Here is a 26,136-nt window from a genome sequence, read left to right as displayed (position 1 = left end):
TTTTAATAGGGAAGTGATGGTGAAGAGATAAATAGATGGACACTTGTAATTTGCTTTAGCTGCAGATCCAACCTTGCATGCAGGTGGACCAGCACGTGGGTCACTCGGGATTGCTCAGGAGATGACACTCCTGGTCGGACATTTCCCGATTTCCTAAGCACCCTTTTTTTTTTCAACCAGATTTGCGTATCTCACATGCCCTAGGTCATCGTGCTTGTAGTAAGCGCGGGTAAAGCCCTTCCCAAATCTTCACTCACGAAGCCAAGCCATCAACAGGTCCTTCCTGTTCTCGGCAGCTGTACTATTAGTAACTTTTCAGAAGCCTCATAACCTGCTTTTTTTTCTGTTGCTAAACAGACTAATGAAGCAGAACCCATCTGTTCTTGCTTTACTGGGGACTGCATCAAACATCTTGGTTTTCATTTGTTCTTATTTCTTATCTGTTCCCATAAGAAGAGAAATGCTCAGTATTGCCCCCATTGCTAGAGCCAAGAGTAAAATCTACAGATGAGAATAACCTGACTGTGATGTAAATTGGCAAACAAAAAATCACCCATGGAGATGGCAGCAGGATCACTGGAACAAATCCTCTCTTAAAAGAGTAACATAAAATACAGTAAGAATCTTTTTATACCAATCTGCCATGTTATTTATGTTTGAAATAGGAGTGCATTGTACACATAGTAATCAAACCCTAATCTAGCACTTGGGCGATATGTACCTTGGATTTGACATGCATTAAGATTGCTTGCAACTTTCTGCTGTTTCTGAGAAGAGTTGTGAAGTGTTTAGTGCTGACTTCTCAGAGTTGCTACATCCTGTTCACTACACTGAGCAGTTTGAAAGCCAGATGAAAATATTGGGAGACAGAAAACAAACAGGCTTGGTATTGTAAAGAGAGATGTACTGAACTTGTTGCTTTAGTTTTGGATGTGAGATCTTGCAGCAGCACAGCACAAGGGTTTCTTTTGGAGATGGAAGCCAAGAATTTGCTGACCCTGAGTTGTCAAGGACTGTGCAGTGGTCAATACATCACTGTGTTTTCCCATCTGGATGTAGGGATCACAGCTTTTTAGAGCGAATGACCTGCAGCCCTGCATGATGTGGGTGCAGCCATGCAGCAGCTCTGGACTGTGCCATCCCGTGCTCTACCTCCGCTGTGTTGACAGGGTGATTTAATGCTTTGCATGCAAATTCTCGCCAGCTTCCCATCAACTTTGTCCAGTCAGAGTATGAGGCTTCGGAGATTCAGAGTTTCACTGAAGTGTCCCCAGCATCCAGCAGTGGTTGGGTCTGGGGTTTTGCTTACTTAATCTGAAAAAGTGTTGGTGAGTGATCCTGCCCCGCTGGTGTTCCAGAGCTGCTCGGCATTTCACACTGCTGTTTCTTTCTTTTCTCTGGATGCATTCGCTTCTCTGTTTTCTGTATGTGCACCCTTCCTGCAGATCCATTGCATGTTGTTAATTACATTGCAATCAGTGCATTGAAAAATCAGGTTTATCTACAAAACAAGCTGCATAAAAAAATGGGGAAGTCAGAGTGAGCTGACGGTATCTGCTATAATAGAGGTGTGAGCAAAGAGCTCATTTGTGTAAACACAGAAAGAAACTCACTGCAAATACTAGTTATTTCCCTCCTTCTCGCTTAATTGCATGGGAATTCCTTCTCAATGGGAGGATAACCTTCTTTGAAAAGGCATTTCTGTGAGTGGTGGCCTGTGAGAATGATCAGAACTTGGATTCTCTCTCATAATTTTCAATAGAAACCCAGAATGGTTTCTAGGAAGTGTTTTCATTTGGAAATGCTGAAATGGGACAGATGCAGGACCCATGTATGGTCAACAAGCTGTGGGATTCTTTTTCAGACCATGTGCTCTGACAGACGTGTTCTGTAGGTACCTTCAGGTTTCACTGTCAGCAGCTGTCCAGGTGGCTTCTCCATGGAACAGGCAACTGCATAGCTGCTTTTGCAGTTCTTGCAGGTCTCCATCAGACCGTGGAGTGTGAAGCTCCCTCGGGCAGTGGTGTCTGAGCTGGTAGGTGGTCTTACAGTGATGTGTGTGCAGAGGGATGTGTTTTGGGGCACGTGGTTTGTGCCACACGTGGACCTCAAAACCTCCCCTGGTGGAATAACTTTCTAGGGCCATACACATGTGTTGGAGGCAGGCAGGTTTAGAAGAGCTTTCCAGCATCTCAGCCTTATACTTATTCTCAGAAACCAGTGAAATAGGTAGGAAAAGTCAAATTATGCCATTGCTGATGTGTGCTTTTGCTTAGAAAAGACTGAAGCAGGCAATTACCTGGTGCCACCAAGTAGTGGAAAGTCTCCATAGTGCCTCCTAGTGGCTGCATCACAGTTGGGGACCTTGTTCAAGCTCTGCAGCTTCCAGAGCCTGGACCTCCCTTACCTCTTTTACTGCTAGGCTGTTGTCCTATTTGACACCGGCTTCTTCAGAAGCCATGCCAGTGCCTGGAGTTTCTAGTGGGAGGATACGCTCCTCCTGGTATCCAGTTGATGTTGCAGCACTTGATGCATTTGAGAGCCCAGCCCTGGCAGAATTCGCAGCCAGCACTGCAAGGGAGCGGGGGCTTGGTCACAAAGGGACCGATGCCAGGGCCTGGTGGTTTCACCCACACAAGATGCTTTACTACTTCTGCTTTCTTTCATAGTTCACATTTCACTTCTAGCTGCTTTACTTTTGGTTTTTTGACACGGCAAGCTCTTCCAAGAGCCCTTCTGTGGGGCTGCTGCAGGTGGTCAGTATTATGCCTGTGACTTCAGGGAAACTAATTTTGAAGGCATGCTTCTGTAGGCAGGGAGACTTGCAGAAATAATATCAGCATGTTTATTTCCTGCAGGGTTTATAGAACCTGATGTTCTGCATCTTCCTGGCATCTGGTTATTCCAGCATATTTTAGTTGCATTAAATAGTCAACAAGAAGCAACACAAAGACTTGAGTTATGTGTGTATGGGAATAATGACGCAAAGTCATGGATTGCTCCCTTTCTGCAAAACCTGTGAGTGGCAATCTTGATAACATGCTTTCAGGTAATTATTTCTGTGGTTTAGAGCGTTTTAGTATATACTTACGTGGTGCATTTGATTTTTTTTAGTTTATGTTTCCCTGTGGAAGGTGCACAGGAAATGTTTAATGGGCAAACATGTCTCGGTTGCTCTTTCATTTCTGTTTTCTTATCAGCAAAATACAAATCCACAGCTTTCTGACAATGAAACCATATGGTAACTCTTTCTGACAAATTGATTTTGCAATACTGATAATCCTGGCTGTACATGAGAAGAGATATTTCAGATTATTTTGCCTGAATTCCTGCATTACTATTTTATTTCTCAATGCCTGGAAATTATGTATGTGTCTATTTCTGAACCCAGAGGATTGGATGAATTAAGAATTTATGGAGTATGCTGCATTTTAGTTTCTTCACCTTGAGGACAGTTATTTTTCATATGAAATAATCTGTTCACTTACTATAGCCAATCCCTTTCTTCTCAGCTGGCAGACAGTAACAGCAGATTCAGATACTTTTTGAACGCTGGATAGCATTTCAGTGTGAAGCCAAGCTAAGAAATGCATTTGTATAAATCACCTCTTGCTTTACCAGAAGCTGCAGAGGTAGCTGCAGGAACTTGAAGTGACTTGGGCAGCTGATGGCTGAGGGCCATCTTGGTTCACCAGAGTGGATGCTTTACGTTGACAATGCTGAGCAGAGGGGACAGGGTGGTTTGTTAATCCTTTTCAGTGGGTAAACTAAACAAGGGTGAGTCCTCACAGCTGCTGTTGGACTTCAAAATAAGTTAAAAAAAAAACAAACCCAAAGCATATTTCCAGCCTTTGGTTCACAGGGATGTATCAGCAAGGGAGTTTTCTTCTTGTATTTGGGAGTAATAGCCACTATCTGGAAGCGTAAGCAGAACATGAGCCTGGGGGTGGAGAACAACAATGAGGAGTAATGGGAACTGGGTGCTGGAGACACCTATCAAGCCTAGAAACAATGCCATGAAGCTAATCAAAACTGAACAACACATCATGAGTTTTTGTGGTTATTACAAACTACATAGAAATGGCTGGTAGGCTTTTAAGTCTTCAAGCATTCCTCCTAGCTTTAGGTGCTGGCTGTGAGGCATGAATTGATGGGGTTTGAGATGTAGATATTGCAAAAGCTCTGTAAGCAATAATTAGGGGGTTTATTCAGTTTTACATTTCTGGGTGCTAACAGTTCCTGCAAACCAAGACCTGAACATGATGTTTTCTGGATGTTTAGAAAAGAAATACAAATCAAGGTATAAATCCAGTCAGCACAAATGCAGTATTTGTGTTTTACTTCCGGAGGCAATGCAACTTCCACCACCAGCCTCAGCTGACACCAATACCAGAAACATACTGTACTGAAAAAAACAACAATGAAATTCTTGATTGTAGAAGATATAGTTAGGTAAACATGCCTGAAGAGTTGTCATGGTTTAAGCAAGGACTGTTGTGGTTTAAGCCCAGCTGGTAACTCAGAACCATGCAACCGCTCACTCACTTCCCCTCTTCTTCTCCCCACGCCCCCACCCCCCCCTCCACAGGAGGGATGGGGAGGAGAATGGAAAGAATGTAACTCCCACAGGTTGAGATAAGAGCAGTCCAGTAACTAAGGTATAACACAAACCACTACTGCTACAACCAATAATAATAATGATAAGGGAAATAACAAGGGGAGAGCTCACCATCCACTGACCACTACCCAGCCCAATCTGAGCAGCAGTCTTAGCCTTCTGGGTAACTGCCCCCGGTTTCTATACTGGGCATGACATTCTGTGGTATGGAATATCCCTTTGGCTAGTTTGGGTCAGGTGTCCTGTCTCTGCTTCCTCCTGGCTTCTCGTCCTCCCTGGCAGAACATGAGACTGAGAAAGCCCTTGGCTGGGGTAAGCACTACTGAGCAACGTCTGTCTGGAACATCTGCTCCAATATGAAGGCAGAAGCTTACCTAAACAATGATTTTCTGGAGGTGGAAGGGTAAAATTAACCTAGCAGAAAAGTGAATGCAGCAAGTAACCACAAAAACTTTATGGACAGTTAATGGCAAAGGAAGCTAGAGCTTACAGGAGACATTTTACAAATGAATTATTAGAAGACTATCACTGATGAAAATAACGGCAAATTTTATCCAGTGATATCAAATCTGAACTTGGCTGAAATTCACAAAGTCAAACCAGCAAACATCCATTTATGCATGGCAATAAAAGTATTTGTAAAGTGCAAAAAATAGTGACAAGGTTAATGTTTTGACGTTAGTGTGAAGAGGAAGAATAAATGATATTTCTACTCTGGCCAAAGGCAGGTACATAATATGCAGTTGATGAACTTTCAGCTCATCATCTGTGTAGAGCCAGGTATAGAAGCTTTCAAAAGCTCATTAGCTGTCATTAATGAGAACCTCTGGGGGTCCTGCCCCAATTACATTCATATGGGAACGATCCTCTGGGGATGACATAGTGCTGTTACAGCCTTGGTCCAAGCAAGGAAATATCCATGGTTTCATGGGACATTGACTCGGAAATCTTTGCAGTGCTGAAGTGAAGAAAAATATATTAGAATCCACAGCTGAGGAATAATGCTGACAAGGGCACTGACATTCAGAGATTTTAATCACTCAGCATACACTGTCATGGGCAAGGACAGTGCAGGAAAGGGTCAAGAGGACCTGAACCAACTACAGCTGCACCTATTACTCAGGATGGTCAATGCTAGATTAGAGGAAATATGTCTTGAAATAAAGGATCCAGTTCCAAATGAGCATTTCTTTGGAAAGCAGAGGCTGAATAATGAGTCCAGGTAAACTGGCAAGTCTACTGCAAGTGTCTAATGAGGGCTACTATGATGGCTAAGCAGATGGGCTTTGAATCACATTTAGCCCTGACTTACCTTCTGCATCTGGTGCAGCTACAAGTGTCACCAAGGTGAACTCTATGTGATCTGGTATCTAAATACGGCCTTGAAAGTGTAAAATGCAAAAAGGTAGATACTTTACATCTTAGAAATATGTTTTTTCATGGGAAGTCTCTGAGTCGTTAAAGTAAAAAGAAAAGCTCTAACTTGTAATGCTCATCTGGAGTGAAGAGGAGATTGTCCCATGCACACATCCCATGTGTGCCAGTATCAGGATGTTGGAGGGAAGGGCAAGAAATGAAGTGAAATGACCCTCTAGAAAATATTTGCTGTCATTGAGGCAAATTGCTGCCATAAAAAGAGACTGAAAGAAGTGGCAAAACAAACGGAAATAATCTACCTGGAATTAAACCAGGCATCGTTTTAAAAACTAGACCTCAGTACATATTTACTTAGTAGATTAGACCAGATATTGTCACTGTGGGTTTTGCTTGTTCCTTTGCTGAGATTTCTTTGTGTTTGTTTTCCAGCAGGTTGGAGGTTTTAAGAGAGTAGATTGAAGATGAGTAATCAGCATGTCTGCTGTGGTTTGTTTGCAGCAGCTTAATAATAATGAATGACCAGGGGGAGATTTAGTATTAAAAATAAAATACATTTGCAATCAATATGTGGTTCTGTCAAGATATTCTCAAGAAGGCTCTTAAAAATTTACATTTCGTCTTGCTTATAAGTGTGGGAATCATCTTTTCCCCCTTTAATCTTTTGTGTATCATCATAGTGTTTGCAATTCTGGTCATGCAACTGCAACGCAGCTGCCTCTCAGTCTGCTGAAGTCATCTGGAAATCCAGTGCAAGGTAGGGAACCTGGGCTCTGATGCAGAAGCAGTGCTGGTATTCAGTGAATGTAGAAAAAAAAAGAAAATATTCCGTGGAACAGTTTCCAGATCATGTCACTATTCGTGTGCAAAAGCAGACCCTGTATTGTTGGTTTTGAAGTATATCTGGATATTGGATGTTCAAATCTGTGTTTAAAATGAGTGTGAAACAAGGAATGTTGTGACAGTCAAACTCATTGTATAAAGTTAGTGGCTGGCATTAGGTGGCCAGGAGGAGAAGAGCTCCATGGCTCAAAGGGCAGCAGTATGAACAACAAAGAAACAAAAAAAGAGAAAAGCTGAATGAACAAAAATGCACAAAAAATGCCTGATACACTATAAAGCACAGTTTGTCATTGAAAATGGAGGTAAGTTGAATGTAGTTCTGCTGTATGTCTATGTTTCTGTCCCCTCTGTGTGGCTTTTGAATCCACTGGCTCATTTCAGCCAAGACAGAGGTGTAGTCTCTTGAAAGACAGGAAGTTCCCATAGGATCAGGAAAAGGTGCTACCAAGTAGACTGACGTCCTGAAATATGTGATCAGTCCATCAGAGCTTGCAAAGTTGGCAAGGGGGAAGATGTGTTATGAATGCTTCCAGTATGGAAGATGCCAGCCTGAGTACTTAATTGAACATACACTGTCCAACAAGACAGGAATCCATAGGAGACCACACCACTCCCAGAATGACTTTTTAATAGTTTAATGTGGACCAGCCTAAGCAGATGACGTTGCAATACAAGTAAAACCCCGCTTTGTGCCACGGGTCAGAGTAGGGGAACTGCTGAATAGCACCGAAGGGGGTTTGGCCTTGGGCTTGTGCTTGGCAGAGCCCTCAGCATCACCCTCCCCGAGGTCTGTTATTTGTTTTGACCATTAACTCAGACAGATTTACAGTCTGATAGCAATAAAACTGAAGTGGCTCTGCCACTGCATTGTCTCACTTTGGTTTTGTTCTGCAGGGCAGTGCAGCCACATCTTCCCTCCCCAGCTCGGCACGCTAAACATCCTTCATGGCAACGGCACGGCTGTGGGGACTGTAATAACGTTCCAGTGCTCTGCTGAGTACCAGCTGGAGGGACCTGGCTTCATCACCTGTGTTTGGAAAGGGAATGGTACCCAGTGGACAGCCGGAGTGCCCTCCTGCCAGCGTAAGGCTCTTTCCAAACCATTCCCAACCCCTTTAGGCTGCATTGTGTTTATTTTGCCCTGCCTGTCTCCTGCATTAGAATTAATTCTAGACATCTGGGCAAAGAAAAAGACAAATTCAGTTTCCTTCAAAGTTGCCCTCACTGACTGTAATTGTGCTCCATATGTGTGCTGATGTAATTCACTACCAGGACGCAGAAAAGACTCAGTTGGATTTGTGCCTGATCTCATGTCACCAGGTCCTGCAGTGCTGCACCCAGAGTAGCTGTGGCTCTGTAGCTACAAGCTGTACCATTCTTTAGGAAATGTGTAGCTATGAGCAGCTAATGTGCAAACATATTTGCAAACCCTCTAATCTCCTGGCTTTCTTTCCTGAAGATATTTTTGCTGCAAAAGAAATGCAGTGATACTTCTTGAACAATTCCAGGGTGTTGCCTGCGGGCAGCTGCCTCGGAAAGTTACCACATTGACAAACCATGTTTGAATGGCATCAGGATTAACTACTTTTCATGCTGCGTTCCTTCTTATTTAATACATTAATTTAGTTATTACTAATCAGTAATTTGACTAGGCACAAGCAAAACATGGTACCTCTTAGCTTTGAGAATCTCAGTCTGTCGGATATTTTAAATCACAAGTAGATGGATGGCTCCTATAGACACTTTGTGCTTCCCCTCAAACTCAGCTATTCTTGTGTCTTATTTGAGAGATTCCATTAAAGAAAAATGAGAGAAATCCTTCCCTCCAGAGGCTGCAGCAATATAATGCTTTGTGTGGAGCTCAGCTGAACCATTTCTGGTGCTGATCATTGTGGTGTTGGAAGAACTACAGGAGTTACGAAGCAAGACCTGCTTAGTGCTCCAAATGAGTTGGCAGAGATCTCCTTTAGCTACGCCACACCACATTCCCACTCCTCCTTTTGTCTGGATAACTCACTTCCAGCATCAGATCACTGTGAACACTCAGCCCTGCAGATGTTGTCCCTTCTTCCATCCTGCATTCTTCCCGAAACAGAGGAAGAGCTGTTGTTCACTGCCTGCAAGGTAGAATGCAACTACATGGAACTGTCCCTGCTCTAAATGACAGTTCTTTAAACACATTTCCCCTTCTCAGTATTTGGTTTTGCAGCTCCAGTCCTTGTTAACAATTGCTTATAAGTCTGCTAGCTCAACTGCATTTGAGATGCTGACAAAGTTGTGCTTTTTAGCTACTGCAGCACTCAAGGCATTGTGTTTAATTAACTACAGTGATTAAATACTTGTGAACAATTCATTAGTAGCTTATAAAATAGAGATTTTTAAATACCCTAACTGGAGGCTTGCATAGCTCTAAGCCGAAGCCAAGGTAGGCTGGTATCTTGGCACAGTCTAACGTGAAAGTCCTCGCTGAGCTACTATTAGCAAAAGTGGGAAGCAGGTAGGTTTCAGGATGGTTTAATGTAAATGTGAATGATGAATTCATGGCTTGACCTCAGAAACATGCTTCTGTGTTTGCTTTGCTGCAGCCATATCAAAATATGAGAGTTTTGGATTTAAGGTTGCAGTGATTGCGTCCATCGTGAGCTGTGCCGTCATTCTGCTGATGTCCATGGCTTTTTTAACTTGTTGTCTTATCAAGTGTGTGAAGAAAAGTGAAAGGAGGAGGACTCAAAGGTATGTCAAGAAAAGATTTTTAAAGCCAGGGTAAGACTGTATATCAGATGGATCCCACTGCTGTGATAGCAGAGAGCTTCAAAGGACTTGATGTTTGCAACACTGTAATGATGTTAATTACTTAAAATCCTGAATTTGTAGGTCAAGCATTAGGCATAGAAAGACTTGGAATTCAAGCATATTTAGGCACCGTTATAGGTCCGTTAATATCAGATAACCTCAGTGGGCCTGGGCAGATCTGGATTTATCCAGGATTATGCAAAAGCTGAACATACAATTTTTATTTGCTGGCCCAGTCTTTCTCTCCTTGAATTATTTAACCTTGGCTGTGTTTTCCGTTCTTCTCTCTCTTTCTCTTTTTCTTTTGCTTTTCTTGAACGCTGCTGGGAAAATTAATCTACCCATGTTGAAACCATCAAGTCCTCACTGCCTGCAAAGCTGTCACAACATTGTGCGGAAGGAGACAGGATTTTGTCTTCTGGCTTGAAGTACAGGATTAGAAACAGGCACAGGAGGAAGTAGATTTTACCAGTTCAGTCATTATAAAAACTCAGTGTGAAGTGTGGCTGCACGACCACATCTGGCTATACGCTAAAGCCGAGCCAGTGTTGCTCATGTGAGCATCCATCCAAAGTGACCTGCTGCAGGATGCTTTCCATGAGTGCCTCTTTTTGATTTTCCTGTCACTTTTCCCTCTTGTTGTCCCCATGTCTGCATTTGGCTCGTGGAGGTGGCCGCAGCTGTCCTGTGGTGCCCATAGTAAGCTGAACTCTGATTTTCATAGATCCATAGAATGGTTAGGGTTGGAAAGGACCTTAAGATCATGTAGTTCCAGCCCTCTACCTCTTCTTGCTTCCAAGAAGTGTTTGGAGTAAGGCAGAGTAGCAGTGGAGTAGAGGGAGATCAGGGAGGACACAGTGAAGGTCTCTGCTCTGAGCTGTGTTTTATCTAGAGCTGTGAGGGAACCAGCTAAGGGGGGAAATTCTGTCATATTGAAATTTGACTGTAGATACAGATTTTCCCTTGAAAGGATTTTGTGAGACAAAAAAAAAAAAAAAGTCTTTGGTGTCATTCATGATACTAGGTAGCATGAAATAACTTTTAAAATGGAAAGGTTGATCGGCATTTTTGCAATTGCCACTTTTTGATAAGACTGTTCATATCAAAGTCCTTGCTGTTCATTTCTTTTAAATGAAGTTTTCTCAGCCATTCACATGACTTTGATAACGTGATATTTTTCTCATATGAAAGAAAAGCTCTTCACATGAGGCATTTTGACATGGTTCTGTCATCAGGCTTAATGCTATTCCCTTTGCTGGCAGCTTCTCCATTCTCTTCTGCTGTCTGTCCTCCCTTCACTGTCCCATGAAGGAACTGCTCCAACACGGCCTGTCCCCAAGCCCTGTTGCTGGAGGGGTGCTCTGGGCACTGTAGACATTGTGTGGCTTGGTCTTGATGTAGAAAGCACCTGAGATGATGTAGAAACTGTCCATGTCATGTGAGAAGGAGTAACGCATCCCTGTGTGTAATATGCTCGATCTGCGACATACCAGATGTGGTGGTAGCATCTCTTTTGTTGATGTAGGTGGAAAATGTGGATTGGATGCACAAAACATAAATCTGAAAAGAAGCTGCAGGCTTGGTAACTTAATGCAAAATGAGAATATTTGGTAGGGCATTAGTTAAATAAGTGTCTCTTAGACCATCTCTGAAAGAAAAGGTAGTCTGTACCCATGGAGTAGGGAGGATGTCCTCACCTTGCTTTTACCTTTGAAGTCTGCCTGCCTACTTTTCTTTGGCTCTTTGTCTACCTTTTTGTTTGTCTAACGAGAAGAGATCACCTCTGCCTACAAACTCTTTCAAGGTACCTGTTTGATGATCTTTAAAGTGCTATCTTATGTTTTATCCTTGCATTTGGAGAGAAGGACAAAGGATACTGAAAATCCTCACATAATTTAGCCTCCTCACAGACCTTGTTCCACTGAATGAGCATAGCCACTACTTTCTTTGGTAGAAGTAGGATTGCATCCTGAGAGGACAGAAATGACACCAAAGTCAGCATCAACATCTCTCACAATTTTTTAATCTTGTCCCATCAGCTTGTGTGTCTGTGACTGCGGGAATCTTAGACTTCTTTTACAAACAAGAAAAGAAATAGTGATTCAACCCTCACCCCAAACCATAGAGAGCGGCATGAAAAGCACCTTGAGTGCTTCCAAAAGGAAATCGAATAAGCCCTGCTCTTCACAAAGGCAACATTACCATTTTTAAGTCAATTAATTTTTTCAACCTGCCTGGTGATTTGAACCTCAGCAACAGCAGATCTGCAAAACATCCCAGAAAAGACTTATTGTTTTTTAATTCTGAAATAATTTGTTCCATAAAGTGGGGATGCGCTGAGGTCTTTTCACATACACAGGATCTGCCCTGACAAGTGTCGCCGATGAGGGTCCCTGAGAAAACTGACACAACATCACACCTCAGGTGGCTTTCGCTATTAGCTGTAGTCTCAAAATCCACTGAATCAAATTGACATCATTATTGGGGTTTTGTCCTTGAACTGTCCACAGGTGCTTTATTTGGTTTATTTGTATGGGGCTTTTTTGAGGAGCGGTTGATAATACTTAAAATACCACTATTGTACAGAATAAAATTGCTGCTATTTAAGAACACACCACCACCACCACCACCTTAAGGTATTTAAGCAGCTATGTAAGTCACTGGAAATTTGCCTTGCAGCTGAAGTTCAGCTATGTGTTTTAGTGCAGTCTTCAGTAAACACAGATTTAGATTTAAAGTCTAGGGAGTCAGGGGTGTGGTCAGATAAAAGCTCAGAGATACAGCTGTTTTATCACAGTAATGTATTGTATCCCTTGCTTTATTCACAGAGATATGCAGCTGTGGTACCAGCTCAGAGCCGAAGAACTAGAGCACATGCAAGCTGCTTACTTTGGGTTTAAGGGAAGAAACAATAACAACAATAAGAAACTCAGGAATAAATCCGTATTTGATGATATGGCTAAAATGGCATATGATAACCAAGGCTTCTACAGGTAAGGCTACTAAAATACAGTGGGTTTGAATTAGTTTGTTGAACATATTTTAGGAAGAAGATACCTTGAAAATGTACTTTAAAAGGATGCCCTGAGAGAGCAGCTGATGCCAAGGAATTGTCAGGTCTTGCTCTTAAACTTACCTGTCTTGTGGGGCATTAATGTTGCTGAAAGGCAAGACAACAGAGAAGCTGAGCCTGACCTCCTTTCTTAAAGCTTCTTCCATTTATCCCCAGTAGTTCTTGGTGAAACCTGCTCTGCAGGGAAGGTTGTACTAGATTAAATAGGGAGAAGGTTTTAATCGGCTTTGTTAAACTGATGCTAAACTCCATCAGGAAAGTCACCGCTCTGTGTGGTTTAGTGGTATTGAAGTGTCAGCTCCCCTATGAGCCTTAGGGGAGGAGGCAGCCCGGGACACTTTGGGCTGTACTAGGCTCAAGGTGAGCACTGGGTATTACCCTTTATCACTTGGTGACCGCGAGAGCTCCCTTTGAGCAACCCCATTTTGGTACCAGGGTGTGCAGGGCAAGCACAGCAGGATCCTCACCTCTGAGGCAGTGTGAGTGTCCCCAGTGAGGGAGACCAAACCAGCCCCTGGGGGATTCCTGGGAAATGTCCATGCTGAGATGAAGTGTGCATTGATGGTGGCTGATGCAGGCATTTTTGGGTCAGTCCAAAATCACCTCTCAAGGTATCCCAGTGTGTTATTCTGGCTGTGTTGTTGCCAACAAAAAAATCAAGAAAAATGAATAAATCATAGAATGGTTTGAGTTGGAAAAGACCTTAAGATCATCCACTTCCACTCCTTCTGGCCATGGGCAGGGACGCCTCACCCTAGGCCATGTTGCCCAAGGCTCTGTTCAACCTGGCCTTGAACAATGCCAGGGATGGAGCATTCACAACTTCTTTGGGCAACCTGTGCCAGTGCCTCACCACCCTCACAGTAAAGAACTTCTTCCTTATATCTAACTGAACTCCCCCTGCTTAAGTTTAAACCTGTTGCCCCTTGTCCTATCAATACAATCCCTGATGAAGAGCCTCTCCCCGGCATCTTTGTAGCCCCCTTCAGACACTGGAAGCTGCTATGAGGTCTCCAAACAGCTTCTCTTCTCCAGCCCCAGTGTTCTCAGTCTGTCTTCATATGGGAGGTGCTCCAGCCCCTGATCATCCTCGTGGCCTCCACTGGACTTGTTCCAACATTTCCATGTCCTTCTTATGCTGAGGACACCAGAACTGCACACAATGCTCCAGGTGAGGTCTCACAAGAGCAGAGTAGAGGGGCAGGATCACCTCCTTCAACCTGCTGGTCATGCTCCTTTTGATGCAGCCCAGGACACAGGTGTTTTCTGGGCTTAAGTGCATACTGAAGCCGGCTCATGTTAAGTTTCTCATTGACTAACACCCCTAAGTCCTTCTCTGCATAAATATGAAATTCTAATTGCTGTTTTGCTATCATCATTCCTATAAACACAGTCACTGTGTCTTCTATATACCTTGGGTTCTACTTTGCCATCACATATGACAATATCCTTGTTTGCAGTCCTTGTTTGCTTTTAATTCACTACTCACTTATACAGCTTTTATGTAAATACAGCAGTATTTGTGATTTCTAGCAGTTGCCTGCAGAAAACGATTTTATGCAGATTTTAAATCTACTTCCATGTCACAGTGCAGCTGAGAATTATATTCTAATGAAGCACTTGCACACAAGCCTGATGGCTTCTTAATCAATTCCTAGCTTTGGGTGATTGCAGAAAGATGTGTCCAGCTCATTAAACACAGTTTACAACTTTAACAGCTTTTAGAAGACGCAGGATGCAGTTTTTAGTTTAGGGTAATTTCAATCTGCTACAATGTTAAAATGTTTTGTGTAAGTGTAATCTGCTTTTAAAACAACATAGATAAAAGGGCTATAAAGGACTATAAACAGAGGTTAGTGCTCTGCTGGAGCCTCAAGCTCTGATCTGTAATAAGATACTAGACAAGTGGCTCTTATCTGCACCGCTCCACAGAGCTGAAGCTGCTGTGTTATGTTTACAAACTTCTGTACACCTTTTCTTAACTGCAAGTAGCAGGGAATATGCAATTCCTCTGGATAAGCAGCTCCAGTCAGGCCCAAAATCAACAAGTTTATTATTTCTTTAGAATGTATAAACTTCAGTGGGAACAATACCCCTGATGTGTTAAATACTGGTGCCCCTACCCACCTCCTGATGGGTGAGGGCTGCTGTTAATCAAGGTCTACTTTATTTCCACCATGCAGAGGGGATGTGATCCTGGCTAATCACTACCCAGAGCAAAATTCCACTGGGAGAGCAGGTGTATTATTAGTCTCTGCACCCCAGAGCCATTTTGCACATGGAGAACAAGTGCTGCTTCTAATCAGAAGTGGGAATGGCACTGAAACTGTGGCAGACTGAATATGACTGTCTTGAAATTGCTCTAGGAATGGGGGTGACCCTTCATCAGTTTGTACCTTCTTTCTTTTCTTCACTCAAGTAAGATCTATTTAATCAAGGGTAGTAAAAGATGTTGAATTTCTACTGCTTAATTCTGTTAAGTCGATATATGCTCAGGATGATGTGGGAATGCTGCTAACCTATTTCATGCCAACTCTTGAAGACAACAAATGATCTGTCAGCTTTGTGTTTCACTTGCGAGGCTTATTGTTTGTGTGTAGCAAATTAGGCTAAGTTTCTTCATCCTGTGCTCATCCAGCTTACTAGGAGCAGCAGGACAGTATAGGCAAATCCCTGGCTTATGCTGGGAAGATGAGTGTGGGAAGGACACATCCACTACCTGGGTTACTTCTGCGGTACCTTTCCCTGTTTAAGGTGAAGTGGATGTGTTGGCAGCCTGTACTTGGAAGAAATCTCTAGCTGTGGGAGTGTTGCTATAGTGGTGGAACTGTTTTAGTATTGATTGTCTGAGGAAATAAAGGCATGTGATGTGGTTGGGAAAAAGCAGCAAACCTGAGGGAATCCAAAGGAAAGATTCTGTATATTGCTGTGTGTATGTGAACCAAAGTGTGTGTCCATGGTCGCAAACAATCCAACCGATAATTTAACCAAGGTTATAGAATCATAGAATCATAGAATAGTTAGGGTTGGAAAGGACCTCAAGATCATCCAGTTCAAACCCCCCTGTAATGGACAGTGACACCTCACACTAAACCATCCCACACAAGGCTTCATCCAACCTGGCCTTGAACACTGCCAGGGATGGAGCACTCACAACCTCCCTGGGCAACCAATTCCAGTGTCTCACCACCCTAACAGGAAAGAATTTCCTCTTTATATCCAATTTAAACTTCCCCTGTTTAAGTTTTAACCCGTTACCCCTTGTCCTGTCACTACAGTCCCTGACTAAGAGTCCATCTCCAGCGTCCCTATAGGCCCCCTTCAGATACTGGAAGGCTGCTCTGAGGTCCCCACGCAGCCTTCTCTTCTCCAGGCTGAACAGCCCCAACTTCCTCAGCCTGTCTTCATACGGGAGGTGCTCCAGTCCCCTGATCATCCTCATGGCCCTCCTCTAGACTTGTTCCAACAGTTCCATGTCCTTTTTGTGTTGAGGACACCAGAACTGCACACAGTGCTCCAGGTGAGGTCTCACAAGAGCAGAGTAGAGGGGCAGGATCACCTCCTTCGCCCTGCTGGTCACGCTCCTTTTGATGCAGCCCAGGATACGGTTGGCTTTCTGGGCTGCGAGCGCACACTGCAGCCGGCTCATGTTCATTTTCTCATCGACCAGCACCCCCAAGTCCTTCTCTGCAGGGCCGCTCTGAATCTCTTCTTTGCCCAGTCTGTAGCTGTGCCTGGGATTGCTCCGACCCAGGTGTAGGACCTTGCACTTGTCGTGGTTGAACTTCATAAGGTTGGCATCAGCCCACTTCACAAGCATGTCGAGGTCCCTCTGGATGGCATCCCTTCCCTCCAGCATATCAACCGGACCACACAGCTTGGTGTCATCGGCAAACTTGCTGAGGGCGCACTCAATCCCACTGTCCGTGTCAGCAATGAAGATGTTAAACAAGACCGGTCCCAACACCGATCCCTGAGGGACACCACTCGTTACTGGTCTCCAGACGGACATCGAGCCATTTACCACAACTCTTTGTGTGCGACCATCCAGCCAGTTCTTTATCCACCGAGTGGTCCATCCATCAAATTGATATCTCTCCAATTTAGAGAGAAGGATGTCGTGTGGGACAGTGTCCAACGCTTTGCACAAGTCCAGGTAGATGACATCAACTGCTTTACCCTTATCCATCAATTCTGTAGCCCCATCATAGAAGGCCATCAGATTGGTCAGGCAGGATTTCCCCTTAGTGAAGCCATGCTGGCTGTCACCAAGCACCTTGTTGTTTTGCATGTGCCTTAGCATGCTTTCCAGGAGAATGTGCTCCAAGATTTTACCAGGCACAGAGGTGAGACTGACTGGTCTGTAATTCCCCGGGTCTTCCATTTTCCCCTTCTTGAAAATGGGGGTTATATTTCCCTTTTTCCAGTCGTCTGGAACTTCACCTGACTGCCATGATTTTTCAAATACGATGGCCAGTGGCTTAGCAACTTCATTCGCCAGCTCCTTCAGGACCCGCGGATGGATTCCATCAGGTCCCACGGACTTGTGCACGTTCAGATTTTGAAGATGGTCTCGAACCAGATCCTCTCCTACAGTGGGCCCAAGGTCTTCATTCTCACAGTCCCTGCGTCTACCTTCTAAGACCTGGGTGGTGCAGTCAGAGCCTTTGCCAGTGAAGACCGAGGCAAAGAAGTCATTCAGAACCTCAGCCTTCTCCAAATCCTGTGTAGCCAGTTCCCCCGAAAGCTTCCTCAGGGGGCCTATGTTGTCCCTAGTCTGTTTTTTGTTTGCTATGTACCTGTAGAATCCCTTCCTGTTATCCTTAACATCCCTGGCTAGGCTTAATTCTAACTGGGCCTTAGCCTTCCTAACCTGGTCCCTAGCTTCCCGGACAACATCCCTGTACTCTTCCCAGGCTGCCTGTCCTTGCTTCCATTTTTTATAAGCCTCTTTTTTCCTTTGAATTTTCCTCAGCAGCTCCCTATCCATCCAAGGAGGTCTCCTGGCCCTCCTGCTGCACTTCCTTCTAGTTGGGATGCAGCACTCCTGAGCTTGTAGCAGGTGATCCTTGAATATCAACCAACAGCCTTGGGCCCCCCTGCCCTCCAGGGCTATATGCCATGGAACCTTACTAAGCAGGCTCCTGAAGAGGCCAAAGTCTGCTCTTTTGAAGTCCAGGGCAGTGAGCTTGCTACACACTCTTCTCACTGTCCTGGGGATCTCGAATTCAACCATCTCGTGATCACTGCATCCAAGGCTGCCCTGGAGTACCACATTCTCAACGAGCCCTTCCCTGTTGGTGAGCACAAGGTCAAGCATGGCACCTCTCCTTGTCGGCTCCTCTATTACTTGCAGAAGGAAGTTGTCTTCCACACAATCGAGGAACCTCCTGGATTGCTTGTGCCGGGCAGTGCCATCATTCCAACAGATGTCAGGGTGGTTGAAATCCCCCATGAGAACAAGGGCCTGCGAGCGTGGGGCTTTTCCTATCTGTCTGTAGAGTGCTTCATCCACAGGTTCTCCTTGATCAGGCGGCCTGTAACAGATTCCCACAGTAATGTCTCCCACGGCTGTTTTCCCTTTAACCCTGACCCACAAACTCTCTGTAAACTGCTCACCTGCCCCCAGACAGAGTTCCATACTCTCCAGCTTATCCCTAATATAAAGAGCAACTCCCCCTCCCCGCCTGCCAGGCCTGTCCTTTCTAAAGAGCCTGTAACCTTCCATTCCAACACTCCAGTCATAGGAGCCATCCCACCATGTTTCTGTGATGCCTATTATATCATACCCCCGTAGATGTGCACACATCTCTAATTCCTCTTGTTTGTTCCCCATGCTACGGGCGTTTGTATAGAGGCATCTGAGACGAGCTCCAATTGAAGCCGGCTCATTGGCTGGAGCAGCTGGAATATATCTATATCTAATATATAATATATATTATAATAACATATAATATATAATATATAATATATAATATATATTATATATCTAATATCTTTGAGGTTCCTCAAAGAATGTTCAGACTTGACATTAGGAAGCATTTTGTTACTGAGAGGGTGTTCAGACACTGGCACAGGCTTTCTGGAGAGCTGGTTGATACCCCAAGCCTGTCAGTGGTGAAGAGTCATTGGCTCAATGCCCTTAATAACGTGCTGTAAGTTTTGGGCATCCCTGAATTGGTCAGGTAGTTGGGCTAGATGGTTATCGTAGGTCACTTCCAACTGAAATCTATCCTATCCTATTCTGTTCTGATCCGTTCCGTTCTTGTATTAATGTTTCAGACATTTGGAGGACTTAGTGCAGTGCATTGCTACACCTGTGACCAAATCAGAAAGCCTACTTTGTTTTTCTAATGAGGAACTGTCCTAAGAAGCATGGGAGCTGATTGTTTGCTCCCTGCTTTATCAGGGCTGCAGTACATGTTGCTCTCTGTGATAGAGCCATGGGAAGTGGCTGTGCAACCCACTTAGGAGGGGAAGGCTGAGAGATGAGTGGTGCTTTTGTCTGAGAAGGGAGTGGGTGGAAGCTTGGCAATTTCAGTCATTTTTACAATAGTATTTCCTTTTCTTAAAGAAAACTGTTTTGCTACTTCTTTGTGTAACATATAAAGTATCTGGAAGAGTTAGAATTCCTCCACCCTTGAAGACCATTTTAAGTATATCTTAGCCAGTTTTTTACTAGAAGAGGATGTAGGTCATGCTGCCTTTCAGACTTAATTGGAATATATTTAGAGATTAACTAGAGATTAACATTTAAATTCACCACTTCAAGGATCAAAGATACAAAGATCAGGTAAGCCAATAGAAAATAAAGGGAAAAGCCAACTTTTTCAGAAGGTAAGATATTTGTTATGGTTTAAAGAGTCATTTAGGATTAAAAACCTGACATCTGTTAAAGCAGTGCCTTAGTATGCCAATGAGATAATTGTGGCTGAAACAAGGTGACATAACATGGATGCAGAATGTATACAAGTTATAAATAATGTAGAAGCTGAACTGTTGGACAGTAAGAAGCTCTGGACCCATTTGTCACAAAAAGATCTTTTTCCCCTCATGTTTGAAACATGGAACAAGTGTGATGAATGTATAGTTTTGCAGGGAAATGTTGAATTTTTGTGGCAGCTACTGTAATTATAATGAGCCCCATTCTGTCTTCTTGGCTGCTTGAACAAATTGCTTAAAAATGCTGAGAAATATGTCTACACACACCTGGGATCGTTAACTACAGAGTGCAGTCACTGTTCATGGCACCTCTTTCATTTGGATGTAAGGAATCACAATGAGGATAAAAATATCATTTTTTGGCGGAAAGTCTTACATGCGCTGTAGGCATTTACAGCAGATTTGCTCTTTTAGAATATTTGAAGAGCTAACTGATGTTGAGCAGGGAAGGACAAGTTACGAGGCATGGGGCCGCTGGGAGGGATGTGTTTTCCCCAGCGTTGCTTCTCAGAAGTTGAGAGCATAGAGCAGATATAGCAGGTTGCTGTATGATGCAGAGGTTTGACACAGATTAGCTGAAGAAAAGGGTCTGCCAGCTATGGGAGGAAGATTAGCTGCAGCTCTGGGCCACACAGTTAGAGAAAAACAATGTGCATGAACCTCCAAAACAGCCCCTGGGAGGACTGCTGGGCAGAGGCAGGGCTTGTCAGCATGGGGATATATCGGGAACAGCTCACACAGCCTGACTGCATGCAGTATGTGTCAGGAGAAAAGCCTAAACTCAGGAAATTGTATTCTTCTCCCTTTAACATTTTAAGATTTAAACCACTTCCCAATTCTGCATGGGAATAAAACCAGGACTGTTAGCATCGTTCTTCCAAAGCAAAAGACCTCAAAGCAGCAGAGCACACCAAACCTGCCTGTGGTCAGACGGGCACCAGGGCTGCTCAGTGTTGCACAGGAGCTGACATTTGAAATGCTGCACTGTGTTTAAGAGGGTTTTTAGAGATGGGCATGTTCCTGAGCAGGATATGTTATTTTTGGATCAGTTATCTTCCGATGAAGAATCTTACCTGGCCCTGCAGTAATCCGCCTCTGGAATAATTGCTTGGGCAACCACCATCCAAGGCAAACAGTCCTCTTCTTCAGCCATGTGTGAGAGCTTTGACTTGGTCAGGTGCCTGAGCAGGCAGTGACAGGCACAGGGCAAAATATCCATAAAGAGAAGGTAAATGACAGCTGTCCTTCCTCTGTGCCAGTTTGAGTAATGTGAGTAATCTGGTAATGTCTGAGAGGGGAATGACAGTAAGAGATAACATTAAAGAAACTGGTGTTGAAAAGAAAAGTGGGGTGACCTTAATGCAGGCATTGGGGTACATCACCCTGTGGATCAGCCATAGCTGTTCCCCAGGTAGATGGTTGGTGCAGGTGGGTTGAGACAAGTCTGACCTCAGAACCCCCTGCCTGGAGTAAGCCTTGCCTGGATCCCAAACTGAATTAGCAGCCTAATGTTTTCCACTGAGTAGTCCTAGCCGTGCCTCCAGGAGAAATAATAAAAATACACGCAATCTAGTGTAACCATTGTGAGGGCAAAGAGCAAAGCATTTTTTGGCATGCAAAAGCATGAAAAAACTGGGCATTCCACTGTTTGAGCCACAGTATATTTATACATCTGCAGCATGTGCAGAAAGATAACTGTCCCAGGAGAAACCAGATCACTAGTAATAAGAAAAAACTGAGAGCTCATTTCACTTTGCATCAGCTTCCTCATTATAGTAAAAAATAGCCACACATAGGGAAGGCTCTACTTTCTTAGCCTTTTCAGCATAACAGCCCTGTAACCTGTCCTGAAGTAGATACTCCCTTGACACAGTGAAGTGCTGTTATTTTGCAAGGGAGAATTGATTGTCCAGTATTTTCCACCCACAGGGAGAACTGAGTTTAGCCATGGACTAACTCCTTTTCATCCTCTGTCAGCTAAGAGACCACCAGAAAGAAAGTAGTCCAGCTTGAAAATACATCTGAAGGCAGCAAAGAAATCTGGCAATTCCCATCCCCACCCCCAGCCCCCCTGGTGTTAAAGCATTTGGAATAAGTTGTGCATTCAAAATTTGGACTGTTTTGAGGTGAATTATTTTACACAGCTATAGGCCAAGTTATAAAACATTCTCTATGATGTAGCTGATCTGACTGCAGGAGTGAGCCCAATGGAAAAGCCCATGTCTCAGTAGGTTTAAAGTCCTCCTTTCAGCTGCAGCATATTATCAAGAAGAAAAAAAGTCTCTCCTGCAGAGAAACAGGAGAGTGTGTTCTCCCACAGAGATATTTTTAGTACCTGAAATGTTTGTACCAGAGCCCTTTGTGACTACAAGATGCTTTACAAGTGTACCTGGCAAAAAGCAAGTAAGGACAATCCAACAACAAAAATGTCCATGTGAAAGGGTTTTGGAAAAAACCCTCCAAATCCAGATGCTCTTAGGAGAGGCACCTCAGCGTTTGCAGTCAGTCCAAAAAAACATATGCAAGGTTTGTGAAATTAGCTCATAGCTTTGGCCTCCACAATAAAATGAAATGTGTTTTCCTTTTCTCTTTGATTTTGTGGCTATAATGGTTGAAGTTTTCCACTACCTTGTGTAAGGGGTTGCAAGGAAGGTGCAAGTCAGAAACTCATATTGCTCTGAAAAAATGTTCATGTCTGTCCAGGCTTGCTGAGGAGCATGGCTGTAAGCCCAAGGACTGTCTAGCGGTATGGATAAGACGGGATGGAACACTTGGTTGCATTCCTACCTTGCCCTGTGCCCCCTTGAGGCCACCTTCCCAGCTGATTTTCTCCTCTGAGCACCTAAGTAGAAAAGATTTAAAAGCTGTAGGATCTGATGCCTTTCCTAGACATTAGTCAGAAGTTCTTCCCTGTGAGGGTGCTGAGGCGCTGGCACAGGATGCCCAGAGAAGCTGTGGCTGCCCCATCCCTGGCAGTGTTCAAGGCCGGGTTGGACACAGGGGCTTGGAGCAAGCTGCTCCAGTGGAAGGGGTCCCTGCCCTTGGCAGCGGTTGGAACTGGGTGAGCTTCAAGGTTGCTTCCAACCTAAACCAGCCTGGATTCTATGGCTCTATGTAGATTTGATTTACCACAGTGAAAGTGGACAACACTTGAACAAATACCTTTATTGAGAGACAAGCTGCTGCAAAGCTTGATGGAAAACGTAAATAGAGCAAGAAAAACCCACTAGGACACCTAGAATATCATCAGAGGGAGAATTAAGGTGCCAAACATCTTCTACAACAGTGACTTAGTGTAAGGCTGTTAGAGGCACTGGGGAAACCACTTTGGGTGGTTTTGAAGGCCAGAGGTCTCACAGAGAACTCAACACTTCACTCCCTCTGGAAGATCCACCCATTTGCTTTTACGATTGGCCTCCCTGTCAGAAGTTGCTTCTGTTGGTCTGGAAGCTCAGGTGTGCAGAGCTCAGCACTGCAGGCTCCTGGTGCCCAAGGCTGTGGTGCATGTGCGGAACTGTTTGTGCAGGCTGGATATGGCCACTCCTGCTCAGCTTCAAGGCTTCAATTGTAGAGAGCCACCGGCATCTGCTCCCTGAGCTGCAGGAGGAGATGTAGGACCCATTGTCACTGCGGTGTTTAATACTTCTCTATATAAAGCATCTGGTGAAATGGCTGCAAAGAGCAAATGACCCGTTTGATACAATTGTAGTTAATTAATAGAGTTCCTCACACATGTGGTGGTTGATTGTGTGGCACTTGGGACAGTGGAGAGGCAGTTTTCCTTTTCAAGCTTTCACGTAGATTGTCCCATCCTGTGAGTTGTCCCACCTTGAGCTTCTCTATTCATGGAGGATTTTCCTCCTGTAGTTTGTTATCACTGTGCTCTGTGTTCCCCACCGCCATCTTTCAGAGACTAAAATCTTCCAGCACCTTTTGACATGTGTGTTTCAAAGAGAAGTCAGGCAGGGGAAGTGAGCTGCGGTTTAATCTCGGGGCCCTGTCACAAAGAGTGGAAGAGCAAGCTGCTAAATAAGACTGATTTCTGAATTCTCATCTGAATTGTCATCACAGTGAGCACAGAGGGGGTGTGCACAGCAACATGTGCTTTTCATAAAGCTTCTATTATTATTTTCATAATGTTTCCATGATTCCCCCAGGGTCCTGTACAAAGTCACCAGACACACAGTAACAAAAAATATCCCCTATATTTGTGACTATTGATACCACCTCAAGAAGAAGGAACTGATTTCCAACGTACTATTAAAAAATAAGAAATGTGCAGTAGCAAGTGTCTCAGAAGATTTTCTTTCAGCAGTGAGATCTGCAGTGTAACCTCATGTAGCTTCTTTTCACTGATGGCAAGGCACGGGGGTTGTCAGGTAGGTGTTCTAGTGTCCAGCACAAAGATACCTGAGGGCTTTAGTGCACCAAGAATGAAAGACACAGTTAAAAAAGTGCAGGTCAACACAAAGTGTGCCAAGTGACCAGGCTGGGTTTTTTTAAGAAATAGATGAGTTTGTTGTTATCCAAATTACAGGTGGGTAAATTCTTTTCATCTGAGCACCACCTTGATAAGTATATTGAGATGACAGTGCCTTCTTGCATCAAATGCAGAGGTGCTCTAAGATGCCTTTGCACTATCTGACTGTAGCTTATGCCCCAGATAGTTTTGTAATACAGCTTTCCAGTGAAGAGCAACATTCATTCTCCTTTACAGAAGATGTATCTGCACTCAGTACCAGAACAGCAAGACCTTGGTTATTTGGTTTTATCTTCTGTTATTCCCCTGTGGTTTCTATATATGTGCAATTTTTGTGTATGAGCATTTCTGCTGGCTGGCTTTCTGCAGCAGATAACTGCAGAATGTAACTTGTTTCCTGACCAGCTTTACACATACAAAAGGATAAGATCACCCTGTCCTGGCTGTGCAGGGTGTGCAGGCTGCTGTGCTCAGTGGTGTCAGTGTGGGGCAGGCAATCTCAGCATCTACCCTGCGTGCAGGCAACTGCTGTGGAGTAAATGGTGTTTTACAAAAGCCCATACGCTCAGACCAGAGTCATCTGGCACAAACCCCAAAGGGAGGTGTCTTACCTGTTTCTGGTCCACAGAGCCATGTGCTTAAAGCCCACTGTATCTAGCATGCCTCCAGGAGCAGCGTGCAAGCACAAGCTGATCCCACATCCTGTTTTCCTGTGTGTAGTTTACTGAGCATCTTTTCAGGAATTCTGCCGTCTCTGGCTGCTGCTGCTGCTCTGCCCGCACCATCCACCTCTGGGTGGTTTGCTGCTTGGGGCTGCAGCCTGTCTCCCCACTGCTGGCAGACATCTTTTCCTGGTGTGGGAAGGATTAGTGACCACCAGTCCCCTCAGCCTGAAGTCCCTTCTGGGAGGGCTAGGCAGTAGCCAGACTGGGCAGTCAAGGGTTAGCACAAGGTATGATGTGACTGCACTGCATCAGCATCGCTGGCAGCTCTGCAAATAACACTTCAAATCCTGCTGAGCACAACTGGCTCTTGTGATCCCAGCAGTGCTCTGCTAACCAAGCACAGATTTTCCTTCTACACCAGTCCCAGAATTCAAGTGTTTGTAAAAATCCAAATATCATAGCATTAAATTGAAGCTGGGGATTCATTTGATGGAAAGCAAACAGCATCTTCCCCAACCCCAAATAACAGCAACATCATAAGTGTTCTCAAGGTCTGCATCAGCTTTCACAGAGACAGTCATTTGCTCCACTGCTGACAACTATTTTTAATGCTAGGAGAAGTGAGTCCTTACGTTACAGCACCAGGTTTGCAAAATGCCTGATGTGCAAAGAAACAGAAATAACTTTTCCTTCATGCTTGCAGGTTCCAGGAGGAGTGGACTCAGGACATCATAGCTCCTGGGTGTTGCAAAGACAACAATCATCTGCCTAAATTGACCAAGAGCAGTAGTACACTGATGAAACAGGCTGTATCAGGACACAACACTGCAGTACAGACAGTGAACTCAATACTTCTTGTTGAAGTCCATGGACATAAGGACAGTTTTAACAAACTGAGCTGTCAGATACCTGCTCCTGTCTGATACACAACTGCTCCTTTGCACCCAAATAAAATTTGGATAGAAATATGTGCCTTAAAGACAACATAGAGAGTGAATTATTCATATGAATTTGAAAGTTTTCTATATTCCAAGATGGTTATTGAATAGAAATGCTTCAAGTTATGATACAAATGAAAAAAATGAATGTTGAGGCTGACATTCCATTCTCTATTGCGTGCTATGTCTTGTGACCATGGCAAAATCAAAATCTTCTGTACATCCAGAGAGAAATGGTAGCCAGTTTGTATATTTGCCTCATACAAAGTTACTGATAATAATTACACATCTGTAAGATTGCAACCTTCTTTTAACCAGTGATTTTTGTAAGCATTTCAGAATGAAAAATCCCTCATATTTTTACACAGTAGTATAATAGAACTACAATAAAACTTTGTCTTTAAGTAAAA

The 26,136-nt window shown here is 44.0% G+C and overlaps 1 protein-coding gene across 1 annotated transcript in view; it reads left to right on the top strand.

Annotated features, from left to right (window-relative positions):
• SUSD3 (sushi domain containing 3) overlaps positions 1–26,136 on the top strand; it is a 37,355-nt gene extending 11,219 nt beyond the window's left edge. The window contains exons 2-7 of the mRNA XM_065687245.1: positions 2,859–3,018; positions 6,673–6,749; positions 7,730–7,918; positions 9,421–9,568; positions 12,457–12,621; positions 25,492–26,136. Of these exons, the coding sequence (XP_065543317.1) occupies positions 2,859–3,018; positions 6,673–6,749; positions 7,730–7,918; positions 9,421–9,568; positions 12,457–12,621; positions 25,492–25,711 (959 nt within the window). The 3' untranslated portion in view covers positions 25,712–26,136. The remainder of the gene's footprint in view (positions 1–2,858; positions 3,019–6,672; positions 6,750–7,729; positions 7,919–9,420; positions 9,569–12,456; positions 12,622–25,491) is intronic.

This window comes from Lathamus discolor, chromosome 7 (assembly GCF_037157495.1).
Source record: "Lathamus discolor isolate bLatDis1 chromosome 7, bLatDis1.hap1, whole genome shotgun sequence".
In the NCBI taxonomy this organism is placed as follows: domain Eukaryota; kingdom Metazoa; phylum Chordata; class Aves; order Psittaciformes; family Psittacidae; genus Lathamus; species Lathamus discolor.
Note: the sequence above shows the minus strand (reverse complement) of the source record. Positions and strands in the feature narration are given on the sequence as shown.